We start from the raw sequence: 14,287 nt of genomic DNA, 5'->3' as shown, positions 1-14,287 counted from the left end.
AATCTACCTATTTAGCTGCAGCTTAATCACATGATAATTTACAATGACCAATTAACCTGCTAACTGATACATCTTTGGACTGTGGAAGGGAACTGGAACACCTGGAGGAACCCCATGCACACACAGGAAAGAATGTATAAACTTGCTTACAGAGGACGCAGGAATTAAATTCTGAACTGCGATGCCCAAGCTGGAATAGTGCTGCGTTGACCGTACGCTACCATGGCTGCTGACTGCCCTGCTAATTTAAGGAAATATTTTTGGACCAGTTAAAGATAAAGTTAAGCTTTATTTGTCACGTGTACGTCAGTGAAATGCACTGCTTGCATGTTTCCAAGGATATGCTGAGGGCAGCCCGAAAGTGATGTCATGCTTCTGGCAACAACAGAGCGTGCCAATAGCTTACTATCCCTAACCTGAATGTCTAAGGAATGTGGAAAGAAATCAGGGAACCTGGAAGAAAGCCACGCAATCACGGGGAGAACGTCAAACTCGTTAGAAATTGACCCCGATCTTACAACTGGCGCTGTAAAGCATTACGTCAACCACGACGCTACCATGCTGCCTAGTGCCAGTTATTTAATCTCACCCCATGCCAATATTGCATACTTATGTATCGTCCATAACCTATCACGTCTCCAGACCTGCTTCTTACCTCTTCGCAGCCTCCATCCCTCTGCCTCCAACAACTGCAACAACCATTATTAATTCATCTGAGTTTTCTCAAGCCCTTCGAAGGAATGTAATCAAGTGAAATCTGGCACTGTGCCATAAAGATATATTAAGACACACAATGAAATGAGTTGCTGTCAGTAACTGCTTCCAGTACTCTCTCAGGCAGTTTGTTCTAGGTACTTATTACTCTTTGCAAGAAAAATATCCCATCAGATCTGTAAATCCATCAGATTTCAGTGTCTCCTCATCACTGAACATAAAAATTATTTGAAGTTGCAAAAATATAAGTACATAAATGCCCTCTTCTCATTTCTACCATCAGGAAGGAGGTACAGGAGCCTGAAGACACACACTCAAAGTTTTAAGAACAGTTTCTTCTCCTCTGCCATCAGATTTAGAAACGTAGAAAACCTATAGCACAATACAGGCCCTTTGGCCCACAAAGTTGTGCCGAACATGTCCCTACCTTAGAAATTACTAGGGTTACCCGAAGCCCTCTATTTCTGAACAGTCCATGAACTTATGAACACTATCTCATCTTTTTTTCTCCAGTCCTGGAGTCTCGGCCTGAAATATCGACTAATTTTTTTTCCATGGAAACACGAGGAATTCTGCAGATGCTGGAAATTCAAGCAACACACATCAAAGTTGCTGGTGAACGCAGCAGGCCAGGCAGCATTTCTAGGAAGAGGTACAGTCGACGTTTCCGGCCGAGACCCTTCGTCAGAATGAAGGGTCTCGGTCCGAAACGTTGACTGTACCTCTTCCTAGAAATGCTGCCTGGCCTGCTGCATTCACCAGCAACCTTTTTTCCATGGATGCTGCCTGGCCTGCTGAGTTCCTCCAGCATTTTGCGTGTGTTGCTTGGATTTCCAGCATCTGCAGATTTTCTCTTGTTTGTGGTCACACCAAATATTAATTTTATTTAGTTTTTTGCTGTTTGCTGCTCTTTATAGTAATTTTTTTGATACTTAGAAACTTAATTTTTTTGAAAGCATCTTCAATTTACAGAATTTTCTTCACACGAGCCTCAGACTTTTGCACAGTACTGTAAGTGGTGATGAAGGACCTCAGTCTGAAGAACTTCCACGTTTGCTGCCTGACCTGTTGAGTTCCTCCAACATTGTTGCTTTGTGTGTGTTGCTTTGGATTACCAGCATCTGCAGAATTTCTTGTGTTCAACATTTAGGTTTTAGCAACTTATTTCTTCCTTTTAGTTGAAGAATAGTCTAAAGGTTAAAGTAAACTTATATATTTTAATTTTCAGCAACATAAAACTGTTGAGTTACTGAAAATAAACTCTTGTTACTTTGTTTTTATGCCATCAGCAACCAAGGACCAGCATGGCTGTTCAGCAGAAATTACGATATATCACATGATCAAAAACACTTTGTTCTACAAGGCCAGGCACTTACAGTTTGTAAACAGTTGACTTTCTCACAACTTTTCTGATTTTGCTGGTCACACCAGGGAGGACTGCTGTAACGCACCCCGAGGTGCAACACAAAATCGCCAACAGCAGTTTCATCACCTCCACATTTCACCATGCTTCTAAAGTCCCTGTCACACTTCCACCATTGTAACGGCCAACGGGCCCACCATCATCTTCATTACAAATTCAGTTATTAACACTTTTCAGTACATGAGAGCAAAGGAGAACCAAATGATTGTTACTCCCAATCCGATGCAGCATAAAAAACACATTAATCGTAAGGATCACAGTAAAACAAACAAAAAACACTGTATAAATATAAAAGTGTTCCTGTCAAACACAATATGCATGAAGTGACGTTAGGTGATGTGCATGTACTGGTGGTGAGGGTTGGTAAAGTGGGTTAACACTTTATGTGTGTTGTTGATCAGACTGACAGCTTGATTGAAGTAACTGTGTTTGCATCTAAAAAGAAGCTGCAGAGTGTCAAGGACTCGGCTTAACCCATCACAGTCACACCCCTCCCTACCATAGGTAGTATCCACAGGAGTTGCTGTCTCCAGAAGCCAATATCCACCATCCAGGCCATTCCATCTCATGGTACAGAAGCCTGAGGTCTAACACTACCAGATTCAAAATTAGCTACTTCCCTTCAACTCAACAATTTGGTTCCTGAACCAGCTTATGAAACCCTAATCACTACCTCATTATAACAACACTAATTTTAAGATTCAAGATTGTTTAACGTCATTTCCAGTATACAAATATAAATGAAATAATTGTTACTTGGGATCCGATGCGGCACCAAAAAACACAGTAAGGTAAAGAACACAATAGTAATTTAAAAAACACAATAAATATAAATACATATGGTAGTTTATATAGACAGATTGATTGTATGCCCATAGAGTGATGTTAGGCACAGGAGTGTCTGTACAGAAGGTGCTCTGTCAGGAAACACCTAATGATAGCTGCAATATGGCATGGCCTGGAAGCATGGGGGGATGGGGTGGAGAAGAGGTGTGCTGTGATAATAGGGGATTTATTAGTCATGGGAACAGACAGAAGGTTCTGTGGGCGAGAACGCGATTCCCCGATAATATGTTGCCTCCCAGGTGCCAGGGTCCGGGATATCTCAGATTGAGTCCTCAGCATTCTGAAGTGGGAGCGTGAACAGCCAGAAGTCGTGGTCTGTATAAGTACCAATGACATGAGTAGGACAAGTGACAAGGTTCTGCATAAGGAGTTCAAGGAGTAAGATGCTGAGTTAAAGGGCAGGGTTGTGATCTCAGAATTGCTACCCGTGCCACGTACTAGTGAGGCCTGAACTAGGAAGATTATACAAAGAATTGGTGTAGAAGAGAGGGCATGAATTTTTTCGATCATTGGTCTTTTTTCCAGGGAAGGTGGGACCTGTTCAGAAGGGACAGCTAACCCTTGAACTGGAGGGGGACTAATATCCTAGCAGGAAGGCTTGTTAATGCTGCACCGTGGGGTTTAAACTAGAGTTGTAGGGGGACGAGAACCAGAGAGCCAGAGCAATTAGTAGAGAGGTTGTGGAGGCAGATGTTGGTAAGACCTCAGACAAAATTAGGAATCAAAAGGTTGAGTGTGCTGCGCGTCCTGAAATGCATATATTTCAATGCAAGAAGTATCGTAGAAAAGGCAGCTAATTGTGTTGAAGATGATGTTTACAAGCAGAAGCTGTTGACAGGGCAAAATTGCAGTCAACTGGATGAGTTGCAGTGTAAAAGGCAGACAAAATCGAAAAGGGTGAATGCAGGACTGAAGGTGTTAGATTTAAATGCACTCAGTACATAGAATAAGGTAGATAAACTTGCAGATTGGTGGGTATGATGTTGTAGGCATCACTGAATCATAGCTGAAAGAAGATTATAGCTGGGAGCTCAATGACCAAGGATACACATTGTATCGAATGGACAGGCAGGAAGGCAGAGGGCATGATGTTGCTCTATTAGTAAAAAAAAAGAAATCAAATCATTAGAAAGAAGTGACATAGGGTCAGAAGGTGTGAATCATTCTGGAGCAACTGCAAGGGTAAAAAGACTCTGATGGGAGTTGTATACAGACCCCCAAACAGTAGTTAGGATGTGGCGTACAAGTTACAACAGTAGATGGAAAATGCATTCCAAAAGGTAAGTGTTACAATATTCATGGGGGACTTCAAAACACAGCTGGATTGGGAAAATCGGGTTGGTGCTGGATTCCAGGAGGGTGATTTTCTAGAGTGCCTACAAGATGGCCTTTTAGAGCAGTTTGTTGATGAGCTCACTAGAGGATCAGCTATTCTGGATTGGGTATTGTACAATGAATCAGAATTGATTAGAAAGCTCAAGGTAAATAAAAAATCCCTTAGGAGCAAGTGATCATAATATGATTGAATTCTCCCTGAAGTTTGAGAAGGAGAAGCTAAAGTCAGATGTATCAATATTATAGTCGAGTAAAGGGAATTACAGAGGCTTAAGAGAAGAGTTGGACAGAATTGATTGGGAAAAGAACATAGGCAGGGGTGATGGGAGGCAGCAATGGCTGGAATTTCTGGAAGCAATTTGGAAGGCACAGGATATATACGTCCCCATGAGGAAGAAGTATTCTGAAGGAAAAATTACACAACCATGGCTCACAAGAGAAGTCAAAGCCAACATAAAAAATGAGAATGGATATCGGACTGCTAGAAAATTATGCTGGAGAGGTAGACAATGAACTGATGGGCGAACTGAATAAGTATTTTACACATCTTCGCGGTGGAAGACACCGGCAGTATGATGGAAGTTCCAAGTGTAACGGGTTATGAAGTGTGTGAAGTTACCATAACTAGAGAAGAAGAATCTTTGGAAACTGAAAGGTCTGAAGGTAGATAAGTCACCTGGACCAGATGGTGTATTCCCCAGAGTTCTGCAAAAGGTGCCTGAACAGATCGTGGAGGCATTAGTAATGGTCTTTCAAGAATCACTAGATTCTGAAATAGTTCCAGAAAACTAGAAAATTTCAAATGTCATTCAACTCTTCAAGATGGGAGAGAGGCAGAAGAAAGGAAACTATAGGCCAATTAATCTGACCTCAGTGGTTAGGAAGATGTTGGAGACAATTATTAAGGATGAGGTCTCAGGGTATTTGGAGGGTTTTTTTTATTAAGTGCAATCGTGAACAATAGCCAGATCAGAAATGCTGCTCAAGTCAACTAGTTCCCAAAGAGAACTCTGATAGGCCAATCAGATGGTTCACTGCTGCTCAGCAATAGAACACAAAAAAATCATATGTACAATTAAGAAACATTAAAAAATAGTAGAAATACTGGAGTCATGATGATCATGATGAAGTCTGCTGGAAAGAGACATTTATACACATGCTGTCCTCCATAATTCAAAGAGATTGAAGGATAAGGTTGCAGGGTGACAAAACGTGACAGGAGCACGTGGAACTAAAAACTAATCCCTAGCAGAAGAAAACAACGCCTGTTCTTTCCGCACTGATCTCCAGCAGTTTAGGAACTAAGTCCAGCCAGAACAGAACTCACAAGTGCTCTTGAAAGTCAGGTACAGGTTTCCCCCGCCATCCGAAGGTAGAGCGTTCTTATGAAACGGTTCGTAAGCCAGAATGGTGTAAAGTGAAGAAGCAATTACCATTTATTTGTATGGGAAAAATTTGTGAGCGTTCGCAGACCCAAAACATAACCTACCAAATCATGCTAAATAACACATAAAACCTAAAATAACAGTAATAGTAAAAGCAGGAATGATATGATAAATATACAGCCTATATAAAGTAGAAATACTTTTCTACAATCAATGCTGCACTGTTCTCCATAGCGAAAATCTCTCGCAAGCACTCTCGGCAGAAACACTCTCTCCAGTAACCTTTAAGCTATGAAGCTGCCAAATCATACCAAATAACACATAAAAATACACAGCCTATATAAAGTAGAAATAATGTATATACAGTGTAGTATCATTTACCGGAATTGGGAAGACAGCGCCGAGCACACTGATGATGGTGTGTTAGGCTAAGTCGTCGGAGGTTGGGGTGGTGCAGTGGACCCCGACCTCCAGGCCGGGGAACGATACCGATCTGCGAAGAATGCAGCAGTGCAGTGGTGGCCGGGACGCACCCAGCACATCTTTAAGAAAAAAACCGGAATAAACAAGCTAATTAATTAGGTGCCGCCCGGCACGTAATTACGTATGTAATTAGCATGTTTATTTCGGCTTTTTCCTTAAAGATGTGCTGGGTGCGTCCTGGCTACCGCTGCATTCTCCGCGGCAATGTATCGGTCCACGGCCGGGGGGTTGGGGTGGTGGGACACTGGGGTGTCATCTCATCGTTGTCTGTTTCACATCAGGGCAGGCAGGTCATCTTCTTCTATGTCTGCCTGCCTCGATGTCGAAGGTCAAGGTTCGTCGTCTGCTGTGGCTGATGTGGAAGGTTTGAAAAACGATAGTATGCTTGACTGCTTAGCCTTGCGCATTTTTCTATCATACAGTTCTTTGTAAGCACTCAAACCATCTTGCAAATATACCCTAAACCTACATACCCTTTCAAAATTAAAGTCGTACTTTTCTGCAATAATTGCAGCGAAAATCTCACGCAGTTTCTTCACGTTCAGTTCCTGGACGACTTCACTTTTGGTCCGTTGACTACTGCACTCGGTTTCGATTGTTATCCTTTCCTCTTCCAGTTGCATCAGCTCTTCATCTATCAGTTCTTGGTCATGGGATGCCAAAACCTCTTCAACATAATCTTCGTCAACTTTCTCAAGCCAAACTTACTCTGTCCTTACTTCGTTCACCACGATCAAAATACTAAATTATGTCTAGTATTACGCTAAGTGTAACACCCTTACGAGCTCTTTTAGGCTTTTCCGATACCTTAGAACTCATCTTGCAAACGGCTGCTCACAGGCACGTGCTTAAGCAATGCCGGCAAGAATGCAGTTCCGGGGGAGGATCTTGGCTGCTTGGGGCGTGCGCTGCCTTTTATCGCGCGCTGCTTTTTTCACGCCGCCTTTTCTCGTAACAGTGAAAACACCTTCTGTTAGCGAAAGCAGGTAACTAATATAGGTCTTTCGTAACAGCGAGGTTTCGTAAAGCGAACGTTCGAAAAGCAGGGGACACCTGTATTAACCCTACCTACCAACAACCAGGTATTGCCATTCTGGTCCCCTTCATGATAGCTTATGAAGAAGCATGTGACTTCTCTCCCAGCGATGATAGGTGTTTGTGCACTCGACTCTTGAAGGCTTGGACCCCATCGTCGCAGATGTTTCCAACCACAGCATCTGGAAGGCTGTTCCAAATTCTGATAGCACAGTGAAGGAAGCTTCTATCCAGTGTGTAGGTTCTCGCATCAGGCATAGAAACAGCATGAGCAGGCATAGATAAACAGTACATGATAAAATAGGCTGTAGTCAGCATGGTTTCCTCAGGGGAAAATCTTGCCTGACAAATTTGTTGGAATTCTTTGAAGAAATAACAAGCAGGATAAGCAAAGGAGACTCAGTTGATGTTGTGTACTTGGATTTTCAGAAGGCCTTTGACAAGGTGCCACACAAGGTTGTTTAAGAAGCTAGGAGTCCATGGTATTACAGGAAAGATTCTAGCATGGATAAAACAATGGCTGATTGGGAGGAGGCAAAGAGTGGGAGTAAAGGGAACCTTTTCTGGGTGGCTGCTAGTGACTATTGGTGTTTCACAGTGGTCTACGTTGGGGCCAATTCTTTTTGTGGAAGGCCCCATCTGACAATTGTCAATGATTTGGATGATGGAATTAATAGCTTTGTTGCAAAGTTTGCAGATGATACCAAGATAGATGGATGGGCAGGTAGCTTAAGGGAAATAGAGAGGCCACAGAAGTACTTAGACAGATTAAGAGAATAGGCAAAGAAATGGCAGATGGACTACATGTCAGGAAGTGTGTAACACAGAGGACATGAGTTGTAGAGTCCTTGAAAGTGAGTCTGTAGGTTGTGGAATCAGTTCAGGCCTGAGATGAGTGAAGTTATCTACGCTGGTTCAGGAGCCTAAGAGTTGAAGGGTATTAACTGTTCCTGAACCTGGTAGTGTGAGACCTAAGGCTCCTGTATCTCCTTCTCGATGGTAGTAGCAAGAGGGAACATGGCCTGGATGATGGGGACCCTTGATAATGGATGCAACTTTCTTGTGACATTGCTCTTTAAATGTATTAATTTTTGCAAGGTGTTGTGTTATGGCATGTTTTAGTTTTTACCCAATCACGGACAATAGCCTAATGGTCAGTAGTTTGCTGTTTTCTCTCTCCCTCCTTTATTAAATAATGGGGTTGCATTACCATTTTCCTGTCCACAACAATTCCCACATCTGTAGTAGTCTGGACGATAATAATTAGAGCATCCACTATCTAAAGCTACCTCTCTCAAATCTCTTGATATTTTGCTAGTGCTTCACCGAACAAAATCTAGGAAAATGTGAAGGAAAATCTCTTGAGTGTCTATTTATTTTCCTTCTGCATTGTTTTATGTGTTTCCAGTCTACGCTGAGGATATACAAACTTCCTTACCTGGAGAAAGCAGAGATGAAGAAGTATAAGATGCCAACAATTTGTAATGTACACTATTGTCCAGCCAGTGTAATTAGGAAGCATGATGCAAAACTTCAGGGCAGCACAGTAGTGTGTGGTTCAGGTTGCACTTTATAGTGCTTGTAGTCACCATCAGGGTTCAAATCCTGTTGCTGCCAGTCAGGTATTGTATATTTTCCCCATAACCACGCGTAGTTCCTCCGGATACTCCCGTTTCCTCCCACATTCTAGAGCTGTATGGGTTAGGGTTAATAAATTGTAGCCAAGCTATGTTGGCGCCATAAGCATGATGACATTTGTGGATTGGCCCATGCCATTGTCAGACTGTGTAGGTCATTAACAGAAACAATGCTTTTTATTGTATGTTTCAATGTGTGTGTGACAAATAAAGCTAATCTTTACATTTCATTGAGGCTGATAGTGGGAGAGGATGGCATATAATCTGGATTGCTTCGTAAATAGTAATAGTCTTAAAAATCAGTTTTCTTATATGGTATAGGAAGAAAACACAAATGTGCAACAGTATTGTTATTCTCCATAAAAGTCGATAACTAGCCTGATATTTAATTATTTATCTTATGCCACATTATAATCTGTCTCCAAAATGGGTCCTCTATCATTAGAGCGAGTATTTCAGTAGTAACCCTGAGGGTATTGCCTTCGGTAAAATAAGGGGGCATTTACAGAAATTATCTGCAAGTGCCCCAGTTGAACTTTGGAAGGAATGGTTTTGTCTATTTTAAGAATGTAGACAGAATTAAATTCACAAACAGGTAGGTAGTGCAGCCCTTGAAACTGTTTTGTTTTTATTTTTATTTTTACTTAGAGGTCCCGTGTAGTAACCGGCCCTTCTGGCACAAATGAGTCCGTGCTGCCTAATTATGCCCATGTGACCAATTAACCTATTAACCTGTATGTCTTTGGAATGTGGGAGGACACTGGAGCACCCAGAGGAAACCCACGCAGCCATGGGGAAAGCATACAAACTCCTTACAGACAGTGACAGGAATTGAACCCAAGTCACTGGTGTAATGGCACTAATCCACAGTGCCACCTCCCCCCCCCCCCCCACCCCCAACACTCTCCCAGGTTGCTTTTGCTCTTTTTTTATATAACTCTGATTTTGAATTTAGGAATGCATTTAGAAAATGCATCAGGAAGGACAATTTACTCTCAGCCAAACTTACGTTGTGTAATTGGTATGTTATTATGCATTTGTTGTTAATTTATGCATTATCAAAGATAAAGGATCAGCTTTATTCACCATATACATTTACATGTATTAGGAATTTGCTGTGTTGTGTTGGTCAAGGCATGATTGTGTAACAAAGAAACAGCAAACAACAATTATAAAGAAGTTTATAAAAATTAAGTTAGAGGCTAAACTTCAGATATGGAATAAAATATGCATAAATACGTGATACCGGCATGTATTTACAATGTAAACAGCATTATAGAACGTGGTTTAAAGTGTTCTCAGTACACTGCAGTGATTGAGGTGTAGATAGAGGGGGTTGGTGTGGGGGATATCTAGAATTGTGGATTAGATTAACTGTCTAGAGGAAGGAACTTTTAAAATGGTGTGACATTTTTGTTTAATAGCCTTGTAGCACTCTTCAGAAAGGAGATTTTGGAAAAGGTAGTTTACTGGGCGGTGTCCGCAATGATTTATTTCCTGCCTGCTCCTTTGTCCTCGACACATCCAAGTCCTGTGGTGACGGCAGACTGCAGCCAATTTACAGATTTCAGCCTTGCTGTAGATAACTGTATTTCATCGATGTCAAGGATAGCCATTTAGAATGCAGCTAATGACCGTTTCTGTTGAGTTCTGCTAGTTTTGCTGTTTGTGTGAGTGAGAGGATGCTGCACCAAATTTTATTTATTTTACTTATAGATTTAGCACGGTAACAGGCCCTTCCAACCCAACAAGCCTGCGCCGCCCATTTATGCCCAAGTAACCAATTAACCTACTAATCCATACCTCTTTGGGATGTAGGAGGAAACATGGGCACCCAGAGGAAAGTCATGCAGTCACGGGGAGGATGTACAAACTCCTTACAGACAGCGGCGGGGGGAACTGAACCCGGGTCGCCGGCACTGTAAAGCGTTACACTAACGCTACACTACTGTGCCGCCCCATAATGGCTGTTGTATGGATGCTCTCTATGATGGCAGTGTAGAATTGTACCAGAATGTTCTGAAGAAGGTGGAATTTTACCAGCATCGTTACAGCTTACTAAACATCAGCACTATATCACGTTCTTGTTATTGTTTCTAGGAGGAACCCATAACGTTCAACGAGGAGGTTTTTGTTTCACACCGCTCGAGTGCCATGAGGCAGTTCCTACAGAATGCCATTCAACTGCAACTCTTCAAACAGGTACGAAGTGAATGAGGTAACCCTAACAGTTTAGCTCATCTCCTAAACACAGGAGATTCTGCAGATGCTGGAAATCCGAGCAACATTCACAAAATGCTGGAGAAACTCAGCAGGTCAGGCAGCATCTATGGAGGGGAAAAAACAGTCAACATTTCTGGCTAAGACCCTTCATAAGCACTGGAAAGGAAGCTGGAGGGAAGAGGGAGGACTACAAGTTGGCAGGTGATAGGTGAAGCCAGTGAGGGGGGAAATGGGTGCATTGGAGAGGAGGGGACAAAGTGAGAAGCTGAGAGGTGATAGGTGGAAAAGGCAAAGGGCTGAAGAAGAAGGAATCTGATAGGAGAGGAGAGTGGACCATGGGAGAAAGGGAAGGGGGAGGGGCACCTGTGGGAGGTGATAGGCAGGTGAGGAAAAGGGAGGGGGTAAGGTAGAGCCAGAATGGGGAATGGAGAAAAGGGAGAAGGGGGAGGGAGGAGAACTTTTTATTCTTTAAAAACTTTGAACAAAAGTTGAGCCTCAGTGGGATCATTCTTTGCCGAGTTTGGATAAAAGTCCATTGTCCATATGAAATCCCAACCTAAAGGATAAGTAGACAGCCAGAGAATTGTTTTCCAGGGTGGAAATGGCTAATACGAGGGGTCATAATTTTAAGGTGATTAGAGGAATGCTTAGGGAGGATGTCAGAGGAAGATTTGTTTTACACAAAGAGTGGTAGGTGTATGGCACTACCAAAAGTGGTGGTAGAGGCAGATTCATTAAGGACATTTAAGAAACTCTTAGATAGGCATATGGATGATGGAAAAATGGAGGGCTATGTGGGAGGGAAGGGTTAGATTGATCTTAGAGTAGGTTAAAAGGTTAGCACAACATTGTCATACAATGGGCCTGAACTGTACTATAACGTTCTATGTTCTGTGATTGATTAAGTTGTAGAAAGTAACTTGGAAGAATTTCTAAAATAAACGTTGAGTGATAGATTTTAGGAAACCCTTACTTTATAGATGGAGTGGGAATTTTTTGAAAGCTGGCTTGTGTCTTTATACAAGCTAGAAAGTTATTATCGCTTGTGGTTGTGAACAGCTGCACAGTGTTGGTGGTTTCGCAGGCTGCTTAGAAATTTTCCAGATTTCTTTCCAAAAAGCAGGCTTTTGCTTTAGTGCCCTCTTATTGGAGGTGATGATTTTTTAATGAGATCAGCTTCCTTGAGTTTTTGCTTCGGCGCAGAAATGAGGTGAGTTCCTGATACTGTGATGGATGGTTCGCATCGTTATGGACCAAGATTTAACCTGCTCCAATCTTTGCACAGCCTTGTTTTGATGACCAGGTAGATGAATTCACTTGCTGAGTACAATCCCATTCTACTCAAAGAATGACAGGGAATAACAAACAAACGTATCTCCAACATTTTAATTCAAGCTTAAAATTTCAGAATCAGATTTAATATCACCGGCATGTGTCGTGAAATTTGTTATTTTGTGGCAGCACTGCATTGCAATAGATAATAAAATTATAAATTACATCAAGAAGTATATATTTAAAAAATCAATTAAATAAGTAGTGCAAAATGAGAACAAAAAAGAAAAAATGTAGTGAGGTAGTATTCATGAGTTCATTGTCCATTCATACATCTGATGGTGGAGGGGAAGAGGCTATTCCTGAAATACTGAGTGTGTGTCTTCAGGCTCCTATACCTCCTCCTCGATGGTAGCAATGAGAAGAGGACATGTCCTGAGTGATGGGGGTCCTTAATAATGGATGGTACCTTTTTGAGACATCACCTTTTGAAGATGTCCTTGATGCTGGATAGGCTGGTGCTCGTGTTGGAGCAAGATTCAAATGTGCTGGTAATTTTACAATTTTAACTTACTTTCTAGAACCAGAAATATTTATCCTAGGGATTGTTCCAGAATATTGCACTATTTTGGTTGCTCCTTCTTAGTCCTCACTTGACTGACAGTAGATCTTTCTGTAGGCCCCCTTATCCAACTACACATAAAAAAAATGTTTGTTATATTGAGTGCCTACTTAATTTTTTTGGTATTTGGACCTTGCAGTTTCCTGCAAGAAGGTTAAGAGGCAAGAATCAACTTTATTCACCAAATACAACAGCACGTATTAGGAATTTGCTGTGTTGTGTTGGTCAGGGGGGCAATTGCAACAAAAAACAACAATATTAAACTAATATAAAGAATAAAGAACCATAGAACATTACAGCACTGAACCAGGCCTTTTGGCCCTTCTTGGCTGTGCCGAACCATTTTTCTGCCTAGTCCCACTGACCTGCACCTGGACCATATCCCTCCATACACCTCTCATCCATGTACCTGTCCAAGTTTTTCTTAAATGTTAAAAGTGAGCCCGCATTTACCACTTCATCTGGCAGCTCATATATAGAATTATATTGAAAATAAAATTAGAGGTTAAAGAATGGATATGGAATAAAATGTGTATAAATATATAAATGCTAACATGTATTTACATTTTAAAAAGTGGTTGGAAGTGTTTACAGTGCAGTGTAGTGACTGAGGTAATAGATAGACGAAAATATGGGGGGCTAACCACAATGGTTAATCAGATTAACTGCTTGGGGGAAGAAACTTTTAAGATGGTGTGAAGTTTTTTTGTTTAATACCCTATAGCACTTTCCAGAAGGGGGCACTTGGAAAAGGCAATTTGAAGAGTGGGTTGTGTCCAACAATGATTTTTTTCCTCTTCTTATGTCCTTCTCCCTACTGGGGCATAGGCCACCAACAGCAGCTCGCCAGAGTTCTATATTTGAGGCTGGTCTTACAGGTTGTCCCCAGTTGTAGCTCATTGAAGATTCTTCCTCTCCCAGGGATAAGGTCTTTGGAGCTTCTGTTGGCATTTGTGCAGCATTGGGTTTTTACAGGATAGGGTTGTTAGCCACATGACCAACCCTCCTCCTTAGGATTCCTGTTTGTAATGGCATTTCATTGACGTCAAGGGTAGCCATTTAACTTAACCTCCTAAGAAATTACCACTTATAATCAACTATACTAGATTTTGTTTTCAGCCTTGGGTATAAAATCCCTAACTTCATGTTGCTGATTCATGTGAAAGGAATGAAGCGGCAAATGCTCTTTTGGAAAATGCTTCGTCACCTTTGCCTTTCTTCAACTTGCAGTAAACATAGAAACATGGAAACTAGGTGCAGGAGTAGGCCATTCGGCCCATTGAGCCTGCACCGCCATTCAGTATGATCATGG

At 41.7% G+C, this 14,287-nt stretch overlaps 1 protein-coding gene across 8 annotated transcripts in view; it reads left to right on the top strand.

Annotated features, from left to right (window-relative positions):
• The window catches only part of LOC140186043 (DENN domain-containing protein 1A-like), a 630,918-nt gene that overhangs the window by 491,253 nt on the left and 125,378 nt on the right, over positions 1-14,287 (top strand). For all 8 annotated transcript variants that reach the window (XR_011882770.1, XR_011882769.1, XM_072239859.1 and 5 more), the window contains one exon: positions 10,959-11,060. Coding sequence is in view for 6 of the 8 variants with exons in the window: in XM_072239859.1 (XP_072095960.1) it covers positions 10,959-11,060 (102 nt within the window). In the remaining 2 variants the exon portion in view is untranslated. The remainder of the gene's footprint in view (positions 1-10,958; positions 11,061-14,287) is intronic.

The sequence above is a fragment of the Mobula birostris genome, chromosome 22 (genome assembly GCF_030028105.1).
Source record: "Mobula birostris isolate sMobBir1 chromosome 22, sMobBir1.hap1, whole genome shotgun sequence".
Classification (NCBI taxonomy): domain Eukaryota; kingdom Metazoa; phylum Chordata; class Chondrichthyes; order Myliobatiformes; family Myliobatidae; genus Mobula; species Mobula birostris.
Note: the sequence above shows the minus strand (reverse complement) of the source record. Positions and strands in the feature narration are given on the sequence as shown.